The 24,156-nt window shown below is 56.8% G+C and overlaps 1 protein-coding gene across 3 annotated transcripts in view; it reads left to right on the top strand.

The window, feature by feature from the left end:
- PTPRU (protein tyrosine phosphatase, receptor type U) overlaps positions 1-24,156 on the top strand; it is a 49,496-nt gene that overhangs the window by 8,012 nt on the left and 17,328 nt on the right. Inside the window, exons 2-22 of one of the 3 annotated variants that reach the window (XM_017831123.1) lie at positions 311-582; positions 657-738; positions 1,602-1,717; positions 1,820-1,994; positions 2,928-3,221; positions 3,817-4,125; positions 7,708-7,817; positions 8,327-8,528; positions 9,364-9,466; positions 9,884-10,157; positions 11,788-11,824; positions 12,335-12,473; positions 14,499-14,528; positions 15,814-15,971; positions 18,749-18,939; positions 20,603-20,675; positions 21,599-21,675; positions 22,403-22,420; positions 23,171-23,207; positions 23,525-23,622; positions 23,717-23,833. In XM_017831123.1, the coding sequence (XP_017686612.1) occupies positions 311-582; positions 657-738; positions 1,602-1,717; positions 1,820-1,994; positions 2,928-3,221; positions 3,817-4,125; positions 7,708-7,817; positions 8,327-8,528; positions 9,364-9,466; positions 9,884-10,157; positions 11,788-11,824; positions 12,335-12,473; positions 14,499-14,528; positions 15,814-15,971; positions 18,749-18,939; positions 20,603-20,675; positions 21,599-21,675; positions 22,403-22,420; positions 23,171-23,207; positions 23,525-23,622; positions 23,717-23,833 (2,912 nt within the window). The remainder of the gene's footprint in view (positions 1-310; positions 583-656; positions 739-1,601; positions 1,718-1,819; positions 1,995-2,927; positions 3,222-3,816; positions 4,126-7,707; positions 7,818-8,326; positions 8,529-9,363; positions 9,467-9,883; positions 10,158-11,787; positions 11,825-12,334; positions 12,474-14,498; positions 14,529-15,813; positions 15,972-18,748; positions 18,940-20,602; positions 20,676-21,598; positions 21,676-22,402; positions 22,421-23,170; positions 23,208-23,524; positions 23,623-23,716; positions 23,834-24,156) is intronic. The other 2 variants (XM_017831125.1, XM_017831124.1) reach the window with 2 other exon arrangements.

A 24,156-nucleotide genomic window follows, 5' to 3' on the forward strand; every position in this document is an offset into this window, starting at 1 on the left:
AACCCTCCTGGAGCTCTGGCAGCCTTGGGGCTGTGCCCACTGCCCTGGGGAGCCTGGTCAGTGCCCAACCAGCCTCTGGGGGAAGAACCTTTGCCTGAGATCCAACCTGAGCCTGCCCTGACACAGCTCCAGCCGTTCCCTGGGTCCTGTCCCTGCTCCCCCAGAGCAGAGATTGGAGCTGCCTCTCAGTCTGCTCTGCTCCAGCTGGACACACCAAGTGCCCTCAGCTGCTCCTCCTATGGCTTCATCTCCAGGCCCTTCACCATTTCCTAGTTACTCCACGCTCTCCCTCTTCTCCCTCCCTCCGCAGGCTCCTACCTGATGGTGAACTCCTCCCAGCACGCCCCGGGCCAGAAAGCTCACCTGCTTTTCCAGGCCCTGAGCGAGAATGACACCCACTGCCTGCAGTTCAGCTACTTCATGTACAGCCGGGACGGGCACAGCCCTGGCACCCTCAGTGCCTACGTGCGGGTCACGGGGGGCCCGGTGGGCAGCGCCGTCTGGAACGCCTCGGGCTCCCACGGCCGCCAGTGGCACCAGGCAGAGCTGGCTGTCAGCTTGTTCTGGCCCAGTGAGTACCAGGTGAGCCCCAGCAGACCTCCAGCCCCCCCCTCAGCCCCCCCGGGCACGGGTGACCGCAGTGTTTGGTGCCGCAGGTCCTGTTCGAGGCGGTGGTGTCCGGCGAGCGCAGGGGGTACCTCGGCTTGGATGACATTCTGCTCCTGAATTATCCGTGCTGTGAGTGCCAGGGGGTGGGGCTCGAGGCGGGTGGCAGTGGGGAGGTGGGTGCTGGTGTCCTGGTGCCCGTTGGGGTGATCCTGGAGAGAGCGGGTGGACTAACGCCGGGTGCAACCTGGGTGTCCTGTTGTCACCTGGGCTGGTGGAGCTCCATCACCTGGGCACCCCTGAGGCTCCTTTCTCCACCTCCATCCCCATCCCTGCCAGCTCCAACGTTGCTTTTGTGTTTATAAAACCTTGGAAAAGCACAGACTGAACACGGGGCTTGAGTGTTCCCGTCAAGAGGGTCCACCCAGACCGGTTGGAACCCAAAATCCCAGGCTGTCCCAACACATTGGCTCTTGGGGTTCACCACTTACTTCTTCCAGAGACCTGCCCCTCTCTATCAACCCCAGAGCCTGCCTCTGGCAGGGATGCCAGAGGGTGCATCCCTCTCTGGGACACTGGCTGTACGGAGACAGGAACAAATCTTGACTTTGAGCTCGAGCTGGGGTTTGCTGGGTGCTTTAGTGTAATGTTTCTCCTTGGTTGGTTGGTACTCCTGTAAAACCTTTTGCCAAAATGCTTGGGTTTTTTCACTAAATTAAAAGAAGTCTCCTGGGAAAAAGTCTGTGGCTTTTTCTCTTTACCTGAATTCAAGGTATCAAAGAGCTAAAGGCTCTGGAACAGTTCATGTGGATGAACTCTTGGAGTCTAAATATCTGTAAAACACCCGGTAAAGCTCGAGGCTTCGGGACTGGGGTTTTGGAGCTCGGCCCCAGCCATGACATCCTGGGTGGGTTTCTTGGGCATGGTGGGATTTTTTTTGAGGATCCCCTCCGAGCTCGGCCACTTTGTCACCTCTCCCTTGTGTCCTCTGGCAGCCAAAGCCCCTCATTTCTCCCGCCTGGGCGACGTGGAGGTGAACGCGGGGCAAAACGCCACCTTCCAGTGCGTGGCCGCCGGGAAGGCGTCCGAGGCCGAGCGCTTCCTCATGCAGGTGAGGGGTGGTCGTGGTAAAACCCCCCGTGCACCAACCTGGGGACACGTCTGGTGGCCCTGGGTGTGCCTGCAGTGACGTCTGGTCTCTCCCGTGGCGCAGAGGCAGAGCGGCCAGGCGGTCCCTGCCGCCTCGGTGAAGCACATCAGCCACCGGCGCTTCCTGGCCACCTTCCAGCTGGACGAGGTGTCCAAGGCGCAGCAGGATTTGTACCGCTGTGTCACCCAGTCCAGCCGAGGCTCGGGGGTCTCCAACTTCGCCGAGCTCATCGTCAAAGGTGGGTGATGTGCTGTTGGGGTTTCTGGGTCACGGATGGGCCGTCTCTGCTCTGCTGTTGGCAGAGGAGGAGGAAGGTGGGACGCCCGGGGCAGTTTCTTCTTGCTGCACACAGACTTTGCATCATAAAACCAGGAAACTGCCTTTGCTGGTGGCCTGAGATGATTTATTTTTGATTGCAGTAGGTGGGAATTAATTAATTATGGTGAAACTGTGCGGCAGCACGCTGGGCTGTGTATCTCATAAAGATAATTAAGGTTTGATCAGATGAAACCCTATTGCAGCTGTTAAAGCCTCACTAAGGGCACAGGCTGAAGTTTGAGGACTAGCTGGTGCCCTCCTGTACTTTGGTGTCGATCCCCACGTCCTCTGGGTGGGGAATCCGAGTTTGTCCCATGCTTTTCAGCATGAATCATGGAACGGTTTGGGTTGGAAGGGACCTTAAAGCTCTAATTGTTCCACCTCCCTGCCATGGCAGGGACACCTTCCACTAGACCAGGTTGCTCATAGCTCCGTCCAGGGCCTTGAACACTTCCAGGGATGGGGGATCCACAGCTTCTCTGGGCAACCTGGGCCAGGGCCTCACCACTCCCAGAGTAAAGAATTTTTTCCTAATATCCAATCTAAACCTACTGTCTGTCAGTGTGAAGCCATTCTCCCTTGTCCTGTCACTCCAGGCTCTTGTAAAAGGTTCCTGTCCATCTTTTTTGTAGGCCCTTCAGGTACTGGAGGACCACAATTAGGTCATGCCTAAGCCTTTTTTTTTGCAGACTGAATGTGGTCGGTTGGTGTGGGTAGAGATGTTTGGGATGTGTCAACTGTAACGAGTCAACAATAAAATTGTGGCGGCCGTGGTTGTGCCAGCGTTGGCCTGGCTCTGGGAGCTGCTTCTGGAGGGGAATGCTCCACCTACCCCTTCTCTGTTCTCTTCCAGAGCCCCCCACACCCATTGCACCCCCCCAGCTGCTCCGGGCCGGCTCCACCTACCTCATCATCCAGCTCAACACCAACTCCATCATCGGCGACGGCCCCATCGTGCGCAAGGAGATCGAGTACCGCATGACCTCGGGGCCCTGGTCAGAGGTGCACGCTGTCAACATGCAGACCTACAAGCTCTGGCACTTGGACCCGGACACAGAGTATGAGATCAGCGTCCTGCTCACCCGGCCCGGCGAGGGGGGCACCGGCAAACCGGGGCCGCCCCTCATCAGCCGCACCAAGTGCGCAGGTGGGTCCCACGGGGCCACCCAGGGCGGCTTTGGGAGAGGTCCCCTGCCACCCCGAGCCCTTCCCACCACCCGTGGGCGTGGAAGGATGTTCACTGCCATTAATCCAAGCCACCCACGTGCATGTGTTGGCAGAGGAACTTGTCTCCTCGTTAGCGCCGACTTCTCCCTTCACGCCAATTCGAGCTAATTAAGCTTCCCAGGGATGGCACTCTCCTCCTTTCTAGAGCCTGAAACGGGCTTGGTGACAACACGAGGGCTCCCATGGCCTCTCTATCTGGTTATCTGGGGCTGCTCATAGGGTGGGTGCTCCCAGTGCCCAGTGGAATAGTGGAACTGGTACCCGACTTCACCTCCTCAGGGAAAAAATGAGCCCATGGGGGCTGCTGTCCCTGCAGTGTTGGTGGCTGTGAGACCCAGTGATGTCCCCAGCCCAGTCTGCAGGGCAGCAGCATCCTGTGCTGGGGCTGGTCCCAGTTTTGGGGCCAGGGTTGCTCTCTGCACTCACCCCTGTAGAAGGGTTTTCCCTGACAATACACATAAAGCCATGAGATGTTTTTCTTCCTCGCTCATCTCTCCCCGTCTCTTCCCACACAGAGCCCATGAGGGCCCCCAAAGGCCTGGCTTTCTCCGAGATCCAGTCCAGGCAGCTGACACTGCAGTGGGAGCCACTGGGCTACAACCTGACCCGCTGCCACACCTACACCGTCTCGCTCTGCTACCGCTACTTCGTGGGCAGCGGCCACAACCAGACCTTCCAGGAGTGCGTGAAGATGGAGCGGAACGCCAACCGCTACACCATCAAAAACCTGCTGCCCTACAAGAACATCCACGTCAAGCTCATCCTCTCCAACCCCGAGGGGCGCAAGGAGGGCAAGGAGGTGGTTTTTCAGACCGATGAGGACGGTGAGTCCGCTCGGGGAGGTGCACCACCCCCAAAAATGGGACTCCGCTGCTGTTGAACTGTCGGTGTGTTTCTTGTGGTGGGCATCCATGGCTCTCAGCCCAGGGTGGGAATATCTCCTGTGGCATCGCTCTTACAGGGAAGTGAAAAGGGTGTTGCAGCCTCAGGGCTGCACAGGGGGAGGTGAGAGAAAGGGGCAGTGGTGGTGGTTGGGGAAGGGAAGTGCTTGGGGGCTAGATGGGGGTGTCACTGCAGACACACTGCCCTCGGCCTCGGAGTGGAGTTTGACCCATGCCTGGTCTGGTGGAGGGTGTGAGAGTTGGCTGATGCCCAGCTCCTCCCAGCACAAGCCTCCTCACTCATCCCTTATTGGGAACCAAAGCCTGGTAGTGATAATAACAGCAATTAAAACAATTAATGCTTTGTACTTAGGTAACGTCTTTTATCTGCTTGGTCACGGATGGATCCAGCACTGCTGAATTCCTGGGAGAGAGCTGTTAACCAGGGCAGGAGCAGCTTTGCTCGGCTCCCCCAGTGCTCTTCCCCAGTTCAGTTTGCCCTGGAGCAAGTTCAGGTCGTGCAGATGAGCTCTGTGGTGATCAAGGCCCTTGTTTTTTGGCACAGCATTGCTCCTGAAAGGCTGAGCTGTTGTTTTCCCCCTGTTCTGGCTGTGCCCCGGGGTTGGGTCCCTGCTGCCAGCACCTGAGTGGGGTGATGTCCTCGCTGGAGGCTCCATTGCTCCATTGTTTTGGAATCTTCTCCAAGGCTGTACTGAAGCTGGGGCCACTGTACAGGTCTCCCAGGTCTGGCCTTACCTGCACTGCGTCTCTCCATCAGCAGTGTTTGGGTCACTTGGGCTCTGGAGAGCAGTGGAGATGGCAGGAGGCACAGGACAGGGCTGGCTCCGTGTGTCTGGTGCCACCCATCAGTGACAGACCACATCCAGGGCTGGCCTCTCCCACTGGTGACTCCTGCTTGTCACATCCTCTTGCTGCCCCACAGGGATCTCCCCCGTGTGCTGTGATGCCCCTTCAAGGGCAGCCCCCACAGGGTCAGAGCTGCCCCTCTCATGGCTGGTGGGGCCAGGGGGCCTCATCCTGCTCCGTGGGGGCTTGTGTGGGTGCGAGGAGCTGCTGCAGCCCTGGGTGGATGCTGGGTGCTGAGCACCAGGAGCATCCCTGGCTCTCCCAGAGTCACATGTTAAACAAAACCAGAATTAATCTCCAAAGCACTTTTTTAGCATGAAGAATCAGCAATTAAGGTGGAAGAACTGATAACTGCAAAAGACTGGCTCCAGACCCCCTGAGGAGAAGCCTTCTGTGGAATTCCCCTGCATGGGACTCTCCGTGATTTGGGACCCACCGATGTGTGTGTGATGCTCCTCCCTCCTGCTTCCCAGGCTGGAAAGCAAAACCTCCAGAGCTGGAGTGGGACTGAAGTGTCTGAAGAAACCTGAAGTGTCTCCAAGTCCCGTTTTCATCTCCAAATCCTAAATCCAGCACCCTCCTCTGCACAGCAGCACTTTCCATATCCCCAGCTCCCAGCCTGCCCCTCCAGGGGCACCCAGCTCCTCCCTCCCGACGGTTCCTTTTCCAGCTATGATTGCTCCAGCTGTTCTCACTGGGCTGTGACTGCTCCAGCTGTTTTCTGATGGAATATTAATACAGGAGCTCCAGATGTCTTTTTGCTGTACTGTAATCACTCCAGCTGCTTTTCCCTGTGCCTCGATTAACTGGGGCTGGTGGCTTCCCCCTTGGACTGAACTTGGGGCCGTGGGTACGTTTGGCCTCCTTGAGATGGATCCATGGATATCCACCTATGGATTTATGGCCCTTATTCCACGTGGGCTTGGCACAGCATCTCCCTGCCTGCCTGGGAGGAGGATAAGGAGTTTTGCTCCTAGAACTGGGTGCTGAGCAGCCACCCGTGCAATTAAGCCAAGGTGCCGAAGGCTCATTAATCACAGGACCCTTAATTGTGGTTTATTTTGGCACGAGGCCAGTTTTGCTGGCAGCATCTGCTGGTGCAGAGCTGGGGCTGGTCTTGGTGGGTTGCAAAGATGCACATCCCAGGTGGTAAATCCTGATTTGGGGCTGGAAACCCCATTTTTGGGGTGTTAACAGCTGAGCCAAACCAAGGGTGTTGTTCGCAGCATCCTCTTGGACCCTAGGCAAAGTCGTGCTGGTGCGTGGGCAGGACACAGGGAGGGATCTGCTGGATCCATAGGTTTTCCAGCTGGTGTTTCAGTGCTCCATATGGATGCAGGTGACCCCCAGCTGGAGATTTTGTTCTGTGTGCACAAAATGATGAAACTCAACCCCGGGTGCCTGTGGAAATGCCATTGCAGTGTGTTGGTGCTGTGAGGAGCCAGTTCTCTCCCTTGCAGTGCGTGCAAGCCCAAATAAATAGATATAAATCCATAAATAAATATATATATGTGCATATATGGATGGCAGAGGGGTATATGCACATCTGGAAGCTGTTGTGTGCATCCTTTGCTGGTCTCAACCTGGTGTATCATGCCTATGCCTACATACATAAATATATAAGCTATATATGTTATAATATTAAGATAACATATAAATTGTACTCTAGACAATAATTTAATGATGATACAATATATAATAATAATATAAAATAAGATGTAACTGTATATATACTACAGGTCATATATAATACATAATGATAGAAAATAATAGATAATTATATATATAGCATAGGTTATAAGATATAAAAAAAAATAGATAGGTACACACATTCCTGCCCTGAAGGTTTCCTTAATTTTCCCAGGGTTTAATAAGAGCCTGTGTACACGTGTAGGACACAGTGCCTCTGATTAAATTAAGTTGTAAATCAAGTGGAAACGCCGTGTTTGCACGGTGGGGGAGGAGATCCCTCCCTTCCCTCTCTCCCGGCCCCTTAATTAGATCCGAACAAAAGCTGTGGGGGGAAAAAAAAACCAAAAGCAAAGCAGAGGGGCAGAGCTGCTGTCCCTCTGCAAGGAGATGGGGGGGTGTTTTGGGAGCGGGACTTTCCCAAGCCGTTGCCTCTCCGTGGAGAAATCCACGATAAAGGAGCGGATATCGATCCCGCTGATCGCCACTGGTGATTACAGTTATTATTGTGCTGGTGCTAATTAGAGGGGAGGGCTGGGACACGTCTGTCTGCAGGTGAGGATGTTGCTGCTCGCTGGCAGTGTCTCCCCAGGGTGCTGGTGGCTCCTGAGGGAGATTTAAGTTGTGGGGGAAAAAGGGGATTGATTTATTTTGAGCTTGAGCAGGTTGTGCCAGTGACGGTGGGTGGGAATTGCTGCTGGAAGTGGTACCTGTGGGATTTGTGCCGTGGGAGGGGGGGACATCCTCCTCCAGTGGCAGTCACCAGTGGGCCCGGGAGCATCACTGCCTTGGGGAGCATCTCCCTGGGGAGCCACCAGCCCTGTCTGGTGGCACATGTTGGAGCTGGGTGACATGGCAAAGGGGATGTGGTGGCTTGGTCCTGGGGTCACCTGGAGGGGTTTCCTGGAGGATTTCTCCTTCCGAACTGGTTTTGTGCTGCATCCAAGCATGTCCCCTTTCCTTCCCCAGTGCCTGGGGGCATCGCCTCGGAGTCCCTCACCTTCACCCCGCTGGAGGACATGATATTCCTGAAGTGGGAGGAACCGGTGGAGCCCAACGGCCTCATCACACAGTACGAGGTACGTCCCGGAGGGCTGCGGCTCCCAGGGTGGGGACACAGGGACACGGGAGAGTCCTGCTGGGGGAAATTTGGGACAACTGCTGCTGTTGCTCATGGGGATTAAAGGCGACTGCAGCACTGCTGCTGCCCCCAAGCCCTTTGTTTGGCTTTTCCAGTGAACCTCTGCTTTTGATTTACCCCAAAAAACATCTGCCTCCAGGCTGCCCCCATGACCTCCTTGGAATTCATCCCTGTGGTGGTTTGGGCTAGACCTTCCTTGGTGACCAGTTTGTAACCAAGGAAGGGTGCAGATTTACCCAGTATTCCCTACGATTTTTACGTAAGCCAGACTATAAGAAGAAAGGAGGAGAGGCCTTTGCACTCTTTTCCTTCCGGCAGCTTGGAGGTGCAGGTTCCCTGCTGTCGGGTCTGCCGTGCTGGGGAGCGAGGCCTGGTTAGGCCTCACCCTTATCCGGGGTCTCCCCCCTCTCCCACGGCCACGGGTGACGCTCTGCCCTGTCCCTGCAGATCAGCTACCAGAGCATCGAGTCGTCCGACCCGGCCGTCAACGTGCCCGGCCCGCGCCGCACCGTGTCCAAACTGCGCAACGAGACCTACCACGTCTTCTCCAACCTCCACCCCGGCACCACGTACCTCTTCTCAGTCCGGGCCCGCACCGGGAAGGGCTTTGGCCAGACGGCACTCACCGAGATCACCACCAACATCTCCGGTGGGTTCCTGTGGCTCCGCGCCACGGCTTCACCTCCGCTCAGATATCCTGGGGCGGTGTCGACCCTCTGCGTCGCCCCCGTGATTTTGGTGGCTGGGAGGTTTGTGGTGACCGGAGCCTGCTATGGAAGGATGCTCTTGGGGGTGGCGGCTGTGCCGTGAGCCCCCCAGGCAGCCCCCCAACTTGATGGGTCCCTGGCCGGGGAGTCCAGCCAGCCCAGTGCTGGTGACTGGTGCTGCCTGAGCTCTCAGTGTAATTGGGCTTCATTAACGAGCCACGCAGTACTCGAGGCTCTTTGCTCACGTCTGTGGTGTCACCATTAACTGCAGCAAACAGGCTGAGATGAGCCCAGATGGGGGCACTGAAACTGCAAAGCAGCTCAAGCTGGACCACAGCGGCTGCCAGTGATGGTTTGGGGGCCACAGGGCTGTGCCAGGCATGAGGGGGGTCCCTCATCTTGGTCTGGGGGTGTTGCTGGGCTGGCTTGGGTGTGTTTCTGCCCCAGGGGTAAAGGTCACACTTTGATTCCAGTGATTCCAAGTGCCAGTGATTCTGACTGGTGCCATCCCTGGGCACATCTTTAAGCCCTGGAGCATTTGAGTCCTGCCAAGGTTGGATCCCGCTCCTGTCTCCTCCCCTCTGCCAGACCAGCATTGTTAACCCCCCTCAGTGCACACCCAGGGGTCCTCTCCCAACCCTGACACTTGTTCAAGACCTGGAGGGTCACACTGCTCGTGCCTCAGTGTCCCCTCTGAGCTGGGGGCAGCTCTGAGCACATCCCTGGGGGCCGGGACTCATCCCTGAGGGCCAGAACTCATCCCTGCTCCCTTTGCAGCTCCCACCTTCGACTATGGGGACATGCCATCGCCGCTGAGCGAGTCAGAGAGCACCATCACGGTGCTGCTGCGGCCGGCGCAGGGCAGGGGGGCTCCCATCAGGTAGGTCGGGGCTGTAGGAGGGTGAGACCCCCCCAAATGGGGTGGGACAGCACGGTGGAGCTCCAAAGGAAGGGCAGGACCGTGTTTTTCCCGAAGCTATTTATTTTTGGGTATCGGTCTCTTCTCCCAGCAGTGGGACAAGAGGGCACAGGCTTAAGCTGTGCCAAGGGAGGTTGGAAATTGGGAAGTTCTTCACAGAGAGAGGGATCAGGCATTGTCAGGGGCTGCCCGGGGAGGGGGTGGAGTCACTGTCCCTGGAGGTGTTTAAGAAGAGACTGGATGTGTCACTCAGTGCCACACGGGCTGGGTGACAAGGTGGGATTGGGTCACAGGTTGGACACAAAGATCTCGGAGGTCTTTTCCAACCTGGCTGATTGTGTGACTGTGTGACTCTAACCCGTGCCTGGCCCTTGCCAGCACTTACCAGGTGATAGTGGAGGAGGACCGTCCCAAGAAGCTCAAGAGGGAGCTGGGGGGGCCGGAATGCTTCCCGGTGCCCCTCACCTTCGACGACGCCGTGTCCCGGGGCTCCGTGCACTACTTTGGGGCAGAGCTGCCCGCCAGCAGCCTCACCGAGGCCAAACCCTTCACTGTGGGGGACAACCAGACCTACAGCGGCTACTGGAACCCCCCCCTGGAGCCCAAGAAGGCCTATCTCATCTACTTCCAAGCCATGAGCAACCTCAAAGGGGTGAGTGGCCGTGGGACCCCCCTCCGGCCGGTGGGTTGGACCAGGCAGAAGGCAGGCTGGGGTTTGGGGGGGTCAGGAAAAACGGGGCTTGTTTGAGGTCCCCCTTGGGCCACCCTCTGGGCTCACCCCCAGTGTCCTGCTCAGGGGGAGCTGGTGCTCTGGGCTGCCCTTATGGCACACTGGGACCATGGAGGGGTGTCCCATTCCTCCCAGCACCCCTGGGCTGTGCCTGTCCCCATCCCGGTGCTGACACTGGAGAGGGAGGAGTCCAACCTCCCCCCCCACACCAGCCATGACTCCAACCAGCACCAGTGCATGGGACACCCCCTTCCTGGGCTCATCCTGGCGTGGAGAAGGACCATTTGGACAGCAGGAGCTGCGTGTGCATTGCTGGGACCCACTGCTGACAGGACAGAGAATCCCAGCTCCAGAGAACTCCTGGGAGCTCCTAGGCTGCCTTTCCCTGCCTTCTGCTGCCTGTTCCCTCTGTGAAGGTGCAACAGCCCTGCTCTGACAGCACCCCCACATCCCTGGGCTGATTCCTCCAAGTCACTGATGGGACCACCGGGACCCTTCTCGGCATCACCTGCTCCAGCACGTCCCATCCCACCCAGGGGAGGGTGAAAGCAAAGCAGCAGGACCACGGCTCCATCCTCATCCTGCACAGCTCCATCTTGCTGGAAAGGTGCTGGTTATTGAATCCTTTCCTTGGCTCCAGGGTCGTTCACACCTCGCTGGGTTGTAATTAGAGCCGAGATGGACAGGGAGGATCTCGGCTCTGGCTCGCTTGGGCACTGCTGGATAATAACTGGTAGCTGATGCTGGTTTATAGCCTTCCTGCTGGGAGGCAATGGATTTGTCCTGGCTGCTGTCAGACACTGCAAAAAGGCTGGATCCTGGCTGGGGTTGTTCAAGGGTTTTGTGCCAGATGAAGCAAGAAACAGGAGAAGGAAAAGCTGGTAACCCCAGGGAGAGCAGGGCTGGAGCCGACCCTGCCCTGGGCCTGTGGCATGGGCAGGTCTCAGTCCAAGGGTGGATGGAGCAGCATTGCCAGCAACGGTGTCCTGAGGATGCTTGGAGAAGAAGGCAATCCTGCCAAGATGGTGCTTTTTTGTTTTGCAGCAGAAGTTGGATGCGTGGAAAGATGGAATATTTTAGCTGAACCCGTCCCTACGTGGCAAATGTTAAAACTGTTGGCTGGCAAACTTGTCAGCACATACAGGGCACTGGGACCGGGGCTGAAAACTTTAACTGATGGAAAGAAAACCCCCATGAAGCTCTGGATGACGGCCTGGGAATGTTTTAGCTGTAGCTGGTGACCTGCAGCTTACCTGGATCTGCTGGGTCCCTCTGATGGTCTTGAGCTTTGCTGTCCCCTCTGTGCCAGCAGCAGTGGACTTGGCTAACCCTGGGAATGCTGGGGGCAGCTCATTCAGCAGCATCTCTTGGGATGTGGGTCCCCGGGAGCTCTTTGGGTGCTGCAGCACAAATCACCAGCGAACTCCCTCCATTTTGGGGGGTCAAAGCACCAACGGCCCGGCCTTGTGTCCACCCAGCCTCGCTCGGAGCGGGAGCGGGGAGCGGAGCTCTGGGATCATCCAGCACTGATCCTCCTTTTTTACCTCCGTAGGAAACCCGGCTGAACTGTGTCCGGATCGCCCGCAAAGGTGAGCCCACCCTTTCCCGGCCAGGGGGGTCCCACCGAGGCTGTGGCTCCAACCCTGCAGCTCCTCCGGTGGCTGGGGCCGTGCCGGTGGGTGTGGGGACCAGTGCTGCTGCTGGTTGGGCTGGGTGTGATGGTTTTATTCTTTCCCACTTCCTCTGGTGCCTGGGGTTTTCCCCTTGGTTGAGTTTTCCCTCTCGATGCCGTTGCCATGGTGGGGGTGGCAGGCTGGAGTCAGTAGTGCTGGATGCTGAATCCGGGGATGGCTGATCTTGACGTGGGACGTGACAAAAGGTGGCACAAAGGGACTTGTCTCACCCCACTGGAACTGAGAGAGGGCCTTGCCCCTGGTCATAGTGTGGCACTGCAGAGCCCTGTAATGTCTTGGTGGAATAATGTGTTCATGGAGCAATGAGCACCCCATGGGACAAATCCCAGTGTTTCCATATATGATGTTGCCAACGCCCCTGGAGCTGAGTGATGACCCCTCCTGCCTGTCCTTGTCCCCTGGCAGCTGCCTGCAAAGAGAGCAAGCGTCCCCTGGAGGTGTCACAGCACTCGGAGGAGATGGGCTTGATCCTGGGGATCTGTGCTGGGGGGCTCATCGTCCTGATTATCCTGCTGGGAGCCATCATCGTGGCCATCCGGAAAGGGTAAGGAGACCTGGTGTCATGGCTGGTGCTTCATCTGTCCCTTCCCCCGAGCTCAGCCCTTCTCCACCGCCCCAGCACTAACTGGGAGCTACTGGTGGTGATTGTGCTGCGCTGGGCAGACCCCAGACCCTCCCTCGAGCTGAGTGTCCGTGTGCTTGTGCATCCCACCAGGCACTGTGGGATCTCAGGAGGCACTGGGGACCAAGGAGCAAAGTCCTGGGGATGTCCCTTCCCCCTCAGGGCTCTGGAGCTTTGTCCCTCTCCCGTGTATTTTTCAGTCTTTTGCCTCTTTCTGCTGCTGCTTCTTGGCTTTGTGCTGCCCTGGTGATTCTGCAGAGATGGAAATGCTTCTGGCCCGTGTCCAGGCCCTGGGACAGTGCTGAGCCAGGCTGTCCCCATCCCACCAGCTCTCCCCCTGCTAACAGCAGCCAGGGGACCCCAGGGTGTGCAGCCCTGCACCCCCCAGCCCAGAATGACAAAAATCAGCTTCACTGAGATGTCTCTGGGCTTCCCTGGTGCCTTGGCCAGCCCAGAGCTGGATCCATCCATGGGAGTGCTGTTGGCTGAGGTCTGGAGGGTCTGGCTGTGCAGGTCTCCCCCTCAGGGGTTGGGCTGGGGCCAATCCAATGCTGGACCCCTCTGGGGTCGGGCAGGGGGCTGCCCACCCTGGTCACCCCTGGGTGTGGGTGCTCAGAGCAGTGCAGCGCCTCCTTGGCTTGTTTTAATGGGGAAGCACTGAGCTTCCAGTGGAACGTGGACAATCCCTTACTGAGATCTCCAGCTGGCTCTGAATGAGTCATTAAAATTTGGGCGTGCACCGGAGGGGAGGTTTTCCCCGGGCTGATGATCCCTGGGGACCCCCAAACTGCTCTGCCACCCCCAGGGGAATCCCCACACTCCCCGGCTCCCTGGAAAGCTGAGCACATCCAGCGTGGGTGGGGGAACCTCAGTGGGGTGGGAGGGAGGAGGGCGAGGGCTTTCCAGGACACTCATCCCCGGGAGCGCTGGGGACGCGGCCGCTGCTTTTTGCTTGGGTGCAACGCCCCGGAAAGTGGCCCTGGAAAGCGGCTCCTTCCGTGCGGGGCCGGAGCCGGGGGGGCTCTCAAAGCCAGGGAGAAAGGACAGCAATTAAACACAGGGCTGGGGATGATGGAGCAAAGTAGGTGAACAGCCAGGGGGGAGAGAAAACCAGCGGGGCACAACCTCGGCCCGTGGAAACGTGCAAAGCTCTTTGTGTCTCCGTGCGCCCTGGAAGGATCCTTGCGGATTTAGAGCGGGGATGTGGCACCTGCGCAGGGTTGGCTTGTGACTCCTTTAGGTCTGTCTCTGATGGAGCAAATGCCAGTGGTGCTGATGGTGTTTTGGGGAGTGCTGCTGTGGGTGGGAAGCCACGAGTGTGGCTGCTGCGTTCCCAGTGCTGAGGAGGAAGAGGAGGAGGAGGAGGAGGAGGAGGAGGAGGAGCAGCTCTGCTTCAGCATCCCGGGGTGAACCTGTTGAAGGACAAACCAGAGCCACAAATCAGACCTGATGCCAAAAGCCCCGAGTTTGGGGCTGTGGGCAAGCTGGGATGAGCTCATAAATCTCCTCCAGAGTGTTTTGCCGTTGGAAAAACACTGATGTGGTGGAATGGGAAGGCAGCTCTGGAACAGACTCGTTCCTAGGAATAAGTGCACTGGAAATGTGATGCCCTAACCCCATCTATCCCACTGGGCCCCTGACCAGCTCCCTGAGGGAAATCCCTACGTTTTGGACATGTTTGCTGTTCACTCTTAAAAATTATGGAACAGCCCCTTGGACAAGGGCACTGTGGGCACACCCCATCTCTAGTGTGGTCACCCTGAGAGCCGGTGCTTGTGCTCTGCTGCGGGATGTTGGCTCCTGCCTGGAATAAATAACCTGTGGATGCCAAAGGGGACCTTTATGGTGCATTTAATTTTCTGGCAGCACTGTAACCCCCCCTTGTCTGTGCTGGAGAAAAGCTGCTTATGCAATTTCTGCTGCTCTCTTTGTTTGCACGCTTGCCAGGAGGAACTACTATTCTTATTCCTATTACCCGTGAGTAATTGTTGTTCTCTTTCTCCTTTACCCTCCTCGGGGCCGCCCCCCTCACCCTACTGCTCCAACAAGTCCTTAGCTCTGCCCAGTACATTTTAAGGGTCTCTTTGGCTTGGGGAGATAATGCTGCTGAGCTTGTTAGAGGGAGAAAGCAACATGAAGGGGAAAGGTCAGTGACTCTGGGTTGAATTTTGGATTTTGGCAGTGTCTTGCAGTGTCCCGGCCCCACTGAGACATGGGCTCAGATCTCCTGTTCATCCCTCCCCTGGTTTAAGCCCTGCTCTGGCTTCTTCAGAGCCTGATGCTGCCTCTCAAAAATATTCATTCAGGGTCTTGAATTTGGGGTGGGGGGTTCTGTTCCTCAGCTTTTCCCAGAATCTTTGTTAGATGCCTAACGGGGACCTTGCCCTGGGGGAAGAGCCTCTCTGGTGGGTGCTGAGCACTTGTGTAGTCAGGGGGTCCAGCCTGTCCCTTGGGGTGGATTTGGCCCCCAGCATGGTTTTAGGATCACAGAATGGTTTGAGTTGGAAGGGAACTTAAAGATCATCTAATTCTACCCCCACTGCCATGGGCAGGGACACCTTCCCCTAGCCCAGGTTGCTCCAAGCCCCATCCAGCCTGCCCTTGGACACTTCCAGGGATGGGGCAACCACAGCTTCTCTGGGCAACCTGTGCCAGGGCCTCCCCACCCTCACAGGGAAGAATTTACCTCTAACCAGTGATCTAAATCTCTCCTCTTTTACTTTAAAACTGTTCCCCTTGTCCTATCACTATTTGCTTGTGTAAAAAGTCGCTCTCCCCCTGTTTTATAAGCCCCTTTAGGCACTGCAAGGGGCTCTCAGGTCTCCCTGGAGCCTTCTCTTCTCCAGGCCAAACGCCCCCAGCTCTGCCAGCCTGGCTCCAGAGTAGAAGGGCTCCAGCCCTTGGAGCATTTCTGGGATCCGTGTCCTCCTTGCACTTGCCCTGTGCAGCAGAGTGATGCCCGTGGTGTGCAAGATGGGCTGTGTTGCAGCTCAGGGGGCAATGGGTGGGGCAAGGCTGGAGAAACCGGGCTGGGGGGAGCTGGGGCAGACCCACGTGATGCCAGATGGCTGGAGAGAGCCTTTGGGTACACATGGAGCACTTCTGGCTGTCCCAGGGGAGGGGACAGGATGGGACATCAAGCATGAGCAGCCGGCAAGGGATGATCCAGCTGGGGACAGCACGAAAACAAAGCATGGTGACCCTGGGATCTTACAGCACCTTTGGGTGAGCCCTACTTATTTCTGCTTCCTCCCTACTGCAGGAAGCCTGTGAACATGACCAAGGCAACCATTAACTACCGGCACGAGAAGACCCACATGATGAGTGCCATCGACAGGAGCTTCACCGACCAGAGCACCCTGCAGGAGGACGAGCGCCTGGGGCTGTCCTTCATGGACACCCACAACTACGGAAACAGAGGTAAGCATGGGAGTCCTGGCATCCCACTGCTCCCCTCCCACAGCTACAGCAACCAAAGTGAGGATGGGAACCCCAGCATTCCCCTGCTCCCACCCCACAGGTGTGGCAACCAAGGTAAGGATGGGGAATCCCTGCATCCCACTGCTCCCATCCAGCCACAGCAAGGGTGCCCAGTAACCCTGGATATCTCAGAAACAGCCTGCCAGAGCTCAAGGAGTGTTTGGACGATGCTCTCAGGCACGTGGTGGGATTGTTGGGGTGTCCTGTGTGTGGGGGCAGGAGTTGGACTCGATGATCCTTGTGGGTCCCGTCCAGCTCAGGAGATTCTGTGGTTCTCTGTATATTTATCCAAGGCTCAGTAAGAAGGTGTTACATCTACTTTAGCCTGATGTGTGTGGCACGTTGCAGGCTTTTCCCTGCCCTGTGTAACTCTCCAAGGGCATTGATCTCATCGGTGCCTGTGGTAACTTTTATCATCATCCAGGCTGTGCTGAAGGGGAAAATGCTCGTGGGCTGCTCGAGCTGGGTCTCTGCGTCTGAGCAGAGATCTGAGCTTGTGGCTGGGCAGCTTGAGGCCGTCTGTGGGCTCAGAACCTGTCTGCAGCCCCCCTGGAGCTGTGAACCCCAGCTCTTCACTCGCTCAGGGCTTGGAAGCTTTACACCAGCCTTCCCCAGCACACCCAGCCCTGGCCTTCCAAGGGTTACCGAGCCCCCGTGTTCGCATCTGAGGGAGACTGGTTCCTTCCCACCCACTGGAGGATGCGTCTCCACGCTGATTTAGTTGTAAAATAACTCCTTGGATGCCCCAGTTCCAACCATATGCTAATAACATCTGTTACAGTAACTTCAAGATGCCACTTCCACGCGGCTCTTCCGCACCGGCTGTGGGATTAATGTGATTCCCGGCATTGTCTCACGGATAACAGAAGCCCAGAGGGCAAACTTTTCTTCTTAATACATAGAACTAGGTGTATTTATGTGTTGTTTTTTTTTTTGGTTGCCGTCCTTGAAACGCTCAGAGGCTGGTGGGGCTCTGTGTGGGCTGAGCTGGGGAGGTTGGGCTGGCTGCCATGGCTGGGGACAGCCCCCAGTGGCTGTGAACGTCCTTAATTAACGAGGGTAAATGAATGGGCTGCTCTCTTGGTGGCTGTTCCCCACCAGGCCTCAGTTTCCGTGCCTTTAAAAGAAAATCACTAATCCTTAGGGAAACCTGGGTGGTTCCTCAGCGTGTGGCTGCCTGGAGCCGTCAGCACCTTGCAAGTGCCAGCAATTAATTTCTCATTAATCCCAGGCCGGGTCTTGGGTTGTCCTGTTGGTTCAACCTGGGAGTGAGATCAAATCTCTGGTGCATCCAGCTCTGGGGGTGCTCAGCACAGGAAGGATGTGGAGCTGCTGGAGCAAGCCCAGAGGAGGCCACGGAGATATTCCAAGGGCCGGAGCCCCTCTGCTCTGGAGCCAGGCTGGGAGAGCTGGGGGTGTTCACCTGGAGAGGAGAAGGCTCCAGGGAGACCTGAGAGCCCCTTGCAGGGCCTAAAGGGGGCTTAGAAAAAACAGGAAGAGCGACTTTTTATATGGGCAGATAGTGATAGGACAAGGAGAAATGGTTTTAAACTAAAAGAGGAGAGATTTAGATTTAGGAAGGAATTGTTCCCTGTGAGGGTGGGGAGGCCCTGGCACAGGCTGCCCAGAGAAGCTGTGGCTGCCCCTGGATCCCTGGAAGTGTCCAAGGCCAGGTTGGAGGGGGCTTGGAGCAACCTGGGCTAGTGGAAGGTGTCCCTGCCCACGGCAGGGGGTGGGACTGGATGAGTTTTAAGGTCCTTTCCAACCCAAACCTTTCCATGAGTCCCTGCTTGCCCAACCCCTGACAGCAACGCAGAGCATCAGGTTTTGTGCAAACCCTGATTTTAGGATCTGGTGTGGGACCTTCCCTTAACAAATGCAGGTGAGATCTTAGTCTGGCTCTGCTGGTAATTACACAGCAAAGGCACAAACCAGGTAAATACTGCATAAACTCCCCCATTAAACAGCAGCCAGCTCCATTTGTGGCAGCGGGAGGAACACGGTGCTGCTCTCTAGCAGCAAGGAAAATTAACTGTTAAGCTGAGCTGGAGACTTTGGCAAGGTGATATTTCAACTCAGGACTTTGTGTGAATATTTGGGCACAGAGCTCTTGCCTGTCTGCCTTGGAGTTAATTGGAAATAAGGTTATTAACCCCCCTAAGGTCTTGCCTGCTGATTTCTAATAGATCTGCTGGGGTCCTAAAAAGGCCATGATGGGTATTTTTAGCTTTGTGGGGTAGGAAGAGCTCTAGAGAGCACGAGGAATTAATTCTTTGGTTTACTTTGCTTTTCCCATTAAACTCCCTTTATCTCAACCCACGGGTTTTGTCACTTTTACCCTTCCAGTTCTCTCCCCCATCCCAGGAATGGGGAGGGAGGGAGTGGCTGGCAGGGCTTGGCTGCCCCTTGGAGTTAAGCCCCAGCAGTTTGGTTCACTCCAGCCTGGAAGTCGGTACTTTTACATAACTCAAATGAACTAAACTTCACAGGCTGCTTGCAAGTCACGTCGAGCAAAACTGTTCCGAAGAGAGGCCTTTACGTGCCATGTAAATCCATTTTCCATGTCCAGCCCAGAGCCAGATAAGGTGCTATCCATGGAGACCAAAACGCTCCCGGGGGCGTTTCCCTCCTCCCTCTGCGAGCGCCAGGAGGTGACGGGGCCGCTGCCCCAGGTTTCGCCCCCCTGATGGGCTGTGGTTGCCCCTCTTTTCTGGCAGGTGATCAGCGCAGCAGCCTGGTCAACGAGTCCAGCAGCCTCCTGGGGGGCTCCCCGCGGCGCCAGTGTGGCCGTAAGGGCTCCCCGTACCACACGGGGCAGCTGCACCCGGCCGTGCGCGTGGCCGACCTCCTGCAGCACATCAACCAGATGAAAACGGCCGAGGGCTACGGCTTCAAGCAGGAGTACGAGGTGAGAACACCTCCTGCAGCCCTCCCAGCTGTCCCTGCCTGCCCAGCCCCTGGCAGCAGTGCGGGGGATCAGGTTTTGTGGGATCCGCTGCGGGACCTTCCCCTGACAGAGGTGAGGTCTCGGTGGGGCTCTGCTGGTGGTTCCACAGCAAGGGCATAAAGCAGGTCAGTGCTGCATGAACTCCCCTGTTAAACAGCAGCAGGGGGATGGAAAAGGTGGCACAGGCAGGATCCACGTGCAGGGAGAAGATGCTCCAGAGCTGGAGCTCACAGCTCTCTGGGCTGGCACTGTCAGCATGGGGGGTGTCCCTGGGTCTGGATCAAACCTCTGGTCCTGGCAGCTCTGGATTTCATTGTCAGCTTGAACAGGTCCCTGAGAGGAGCCAAACCAGCCCTGTCAGCGCTGTCTGCAGTGCGTCATCCCACCTCTCCTGCAAGGGCTGGGGATGCTTCCTTCCTCCTCCTTCTCCTTCCTTCTTCTTCTTCTCCTTCCTTCTTCTTCTTCTCCTTCCTCTTCTGTTTTCTCCTCCTTCCTCCTTCCTTCCTCCTCCTCCTTTCCCCCTCCCTTCTTCCTCCTCCCTTTCTCCTTTCTTTTCTCCTCCTTCCTCCTCTCTTTTCTCCTCCTTCCTCCTCTCTTTTCTCCTCCTTCCCCTTCTCTTTTCTCCTCCTTCCTCTTCTCTTTTCTCTTCCTTCCTTCCTTCCTCCTTCCTTCCTTCCCCTCCCTTCTTCCTCCTCCCTTCCTCCTCTTTCTCCTCCTTCCTCCTCCTCTTTTCTCCTTCCTCTTTTCTTCTTTCTCCCCCCTTCTTCTCCTTCTTCTTCCTCCCTCTGGGCACCACAATGTCACGTTCTTCTGCTCCCAGACACACCTGTGATAGGTGAAGCTGTAGCCCAAGGACAAGCAATCTGGCAGCTCCCAAGACCACAAAAACCCTGGGGGGAGGATGCTGGAAAAGGGGATCCCTGGAAGAGGAGGGATTTCCCTCCCAAGGGTCGTTGGCTGCATCATGCCCATCCCACCTGTTCAGGCCAGAGCACTTGTAACAGAGCACATTATTTCACGTGCCTCTGCCTCAGCACACCCTGCAGGGCTGATTTCCTGGCTCCTCGGTGTCCCACAGGTCTTGGGGATCAAAATTCCCAGTGAAATTGCTGTTTAATGCTCAGCTGTGTCAGGAACAGGAGCTTCCCCCCCCCTTTCATGTATTGGACAAACCAGGGCTTGTGATAATCATCAGTGCTCCTTGAAAAGCTGCTGTATGTTCTTGGAACTAGTTATTTGAAAGCACTCAGATATTATGGAAGGGGAGAAAACATGTAATTTCCTTCCACTTTCCTCCTCTTACACCAATCTATGAATGTTACTGTTATTACACACAAACCTATTCTGTGCTGGGGAGAGAAAGGGGGCTGGGGAGGTTTAGGGGAAAAAAGAAACCCACAACCAACCCTGGGAAAAAAAACCAGGCAGTCTGTAATTTGCTGGAAAATGGAGCATTTTGTGGATGCAACAGATGTGTGGAGCTGGGAGAGCGTGCTATGGAGATGGAGCCAAGTGTTGGGGTAAAGGGACCACCCTGTCTGTCCTGCTCCCCAGGAACCTTGTGGGGCTGGAGGGGACCCCACAGTCCTGCCCTCGGCTCAGGATATCCATCCTTTCCTTCCAGAGTTTCTTTGAAGGCTGGGATGCTTCGAAGAAGAAAGACAAGACCAAAGGGAGACAGGATCATGTGTCGACATGTGAGTGCCTTTAGACACCCCAAACAGCTTCAGAAACCTTCTGAAGGGCTTTGGGGGCTTTTTTGGGGGAAGGTTGGACTCGAGTCCATGGCAAGGAATAAACTGGTGGGGTTTGGTTGGTCAAGGGCAGCAGGAAGGCCCTTGCTCAGTGCAGGGTCCCAGCCTGAGAGCTCCTGTTGGGCATCAGGCTGGAGCAGAGGAGGGCCTGGCTGGAGCTGGGTAACTCCTGAAGATGGGATATCTTGGGGTGATGACACCATCACCAGGATATTCTGGGGGGTGCTGGAAGGCCCCACATAGCCTGAAGTATGTTTTCCTGTATGGACCTCTGAGAAGCTGCAGCCCTGCCCTAGGGAGCTTCTGGTGCGGATGTGCAGGATGGTGTGGACAAAAAGGGGTTAACTGATGAGTTTTTAGGACAGAAGATTAGGGAAGGGCTTGACCCCACCTGAGAGAGGATGCTCTTCACCACCTCCCTCCAGTCCTTGTGGCACAGCCACCCCCTGCTCCCTGCCACATCTCTAGAGACATTCCTGCAGGGATGGAGACACCAAGCCTGCTGCTCCAGGAGCTCTGGTGCTCTCCACCTGCTTTGTCCTCAGCTTCCTGCCTTCCACTCCAGCATTGTTCAGGACCCCAGAGGACACCAGAGGCTGGGCAGAGCTTTCTGGGCTCTGGCCATCCTGGTGCCTGGCTAGGCTGGAGGATGAGTGCCCTCTTTTTGGCAGGACTGGGCAGAGTTCAGGGAGATATGACGCTGGTCTAAATCACCATCTTGTGTTTATTGCTCCTGAATATGCACCACCCACCTGAGTTTTGCAGGTTCCTGGTGCAGAATGATTGCACAGGGTGCCTGGGGGGCCCTGGGACCCGGTGGGTGACCAGCCCCAAGCACTGATGGTCCCTTCTCCCCTTGTCCCCAGACGACCGTCACCGTGTGAAGCTGCACCCGCTGCTGGGTGACCCCAACTCCGACTACATCAACGCCAACTACATCGATGTGAGTGGGGACAGGGCCTGTCTTGGGGGGTCTGGGCCACATCAGGAGCTTCCTGGGGCCTGTCAGGGTCTGTCCAGCAGCATTTTGAAGAGTTTGGACAGCCCAGGGTGGGCTGGTCTGTGCATCCCTGAGACACACCACGAAGGACCTGCCTGATTTGTTTCTGTTCATCACCAGTTTCTGCTTCTTACTCTGTCCCTCCTTTCTCATTTCCTCTCTCCTCCCTTTTTCTGTCCTTTCTTTCCCTCCTTTTGTGACTGTGGATCTCTGTCCTCCCTGGGTGAGGGATGCAGAAGTTGAGGGGGCCAAGGGACTACCTGAGGCTCACACTGGGGTACCCCTGATCCTGCTGGTGCCTGTGAGTCTGGGCAGAGCTCAGCCCCAGTGAGAGTGATGTCCCCAAGAACAATGTCCCCTTTCACCTCCATGCTGAGACCAGGGGAGGTGCAGGAAAGCTCCATCAGGCTCCAGCATCTCCTAGAAGCAGCAGCAAATCCAACTCTTCCCTCCTGTCCAGAGGATGTTGTCCGTCAGTGGTGGCCTGATGCTGAGATCCCAGTGCCCGAGCAGCCTCCCTCTGCCTGTCCCCTGTGTCCCTTCTCCCCTGTGTCTCTCTGTGACCTGCTCTGGGTCGTGTGCTCTAACCTCCCTCTCTGATCTGTGCCTCACTAATGTCTCTGTCTCTGATCTTTTTCTCTCAAACCTGTGTCCCAACGGGATCGTTAAGATTCGGATTAACCGAGAAGTAAGTAGATGGTTCCCCCTCTCCTCTGCTCCCATCTCCTGCCAGGCCTTGCCCTGGGCAGTGTGCTGTTAAATAACATCAGGGAAAGGCAGGCTGGGAAAATGTGTGGATAAACCTGGATATGGTGCGGGGAAGGGGAAAGCGAGGTCTGTGTGGCACAGGGAAAGCAGGGCCCGTGTGCTCGGAGGAGGGGTTGAATTCATCCCACAAAATCACCTCTTTATGTGTGCTGTGGTTTAACTCTGCTGGGCCCATGGCCAAGGAGTGGGACACTGGGTCCATGGTCCCTTTGGCAGCAGCCTGGCTGGAATGTGCTCTTTGGGCTGGCATGTCCCTGTTAAGAGTTGGGAATGGTGCCTGTAAGCAGCTGGGATGAAGAAGGGGAGCAGAGATGTCACTCAGCACCACGTGGCTGCTGTGGGATGGGGTGTCATTAGTGGGGCTCTTGTGGCAGCAATGCCAGTGGCAGCAGGAGCTGGTGGATCCTGGGATGCCCTCTGGGTGCTGCTAAAGATTTTAGTGCAGACCAGGGATGAGTTAGGAATGCAGGGGGTGCACCCTCCCAGGACAGGGTGTTCCAGGTGCTGGGTGACTGCTCCACCTCCTCCTCCCATGGTGGTGGGCAGCACTGTACTGGTGGGCAGGACCAGTTGGGTGACTGGGAAATGTCTTATGGGGCTGTGCCCCGGCTCTCAGGTGTCCCAGTGTCCCCCCCCCAGCTCAGGACTGATGTCTCTGCTTCCCTTGCAGGGCTACCACAGGTCCAACCACTTCATAGCCACCCAAGGTGAGTGTGGCATCCCCCTCCCTGCTCCTCTCAGCCAGGGGTTCTGCAGCCCCTCATTTAGCAGCTGGCTTTTGTCCCTGGTGGGATCTGACCTTGCTGGGGCAGGAAAGGGTGACAGGGGGCCACTGTGGAGCAGCTCCCACCCCTTGGCACCACAAACCCCCCCACGACCCTGCAGGACAAGGGCTCTAAAATGCCGTGGGGGTGTTTGTGCCACAGAGGCAGGAGGGAGGGCGCGGTGGCATCGCGGTGCTGCCGGGGCTGGGTTCTGCTGGTGGTGCCCATCCATCCCTGGGGTCCTTTCCTGCCTCCCACAGGGCCCAAGCAGGAGATGGTGTACGATTTCTGGCGCATGGTGTGGCAGGAGCACTGTTCCAGCATTGTGATGATCACCAAGCTGGTGGAGGTGGGCCGGGTAAGCACCTCACCCCATCCCCTCCCTCCAGGCTCCAGCTCTGCAAGAAGCCACCTCCACGGAGCCAAAACCCCATCCCATCCTCTCCTTGCAGGTGAAGTGCTCCAAATACTGGCCAGATGACTCGGAGATGTACGGGGACATCAAGATCACCCTGGTGGAGTCAGAGACTTTGGCTGAGTACGCTGTGCGCACCTTCGCCCTCGAGAGGGTACGGCCCCGCTGCTGCCCACCCTGCCCTCGGGGACAGCTCCCACCACCAGCCACGGCCTGGCATTGACCAATACCCTAGTTATTAACCCAAAATGGGGCTTTCACCCCCGGTTGAGGTGCAGCTTCTGAACCCCAGGGACACTGGGTGTAGCTCCTTCCTTTGCCTTTCCCCTGGCTCTGCACCCTGTGCTGGGCGAGCGGCTCAGCCCCGCGTAGGGTTGGGCAGGGAGTGAGTGGTTGGTTGTTCTGGGCAGGGAGTGAGTGGTTGGTTGGTTTGGGCAGGGAGTGAGTGGTTGGTTGGTTTGGGCAGGGAGTGAGTGG

Source organism: Lepidothrix coronata, unplaced genomic scaffold (assembly GCF_001604755.1).
Source record: "Lepidothrix coronata isolate B3197 unplaced genomic scaffold, Lepidothrix_coronata-1.0 Scaffold187, whole genome shotgun sequence".
NCBI lineage: Eukaryota > Metazoa > Chordata > Aves > Passeriformes > Pipridae > Lepidothrix > Lepidothrix coronata.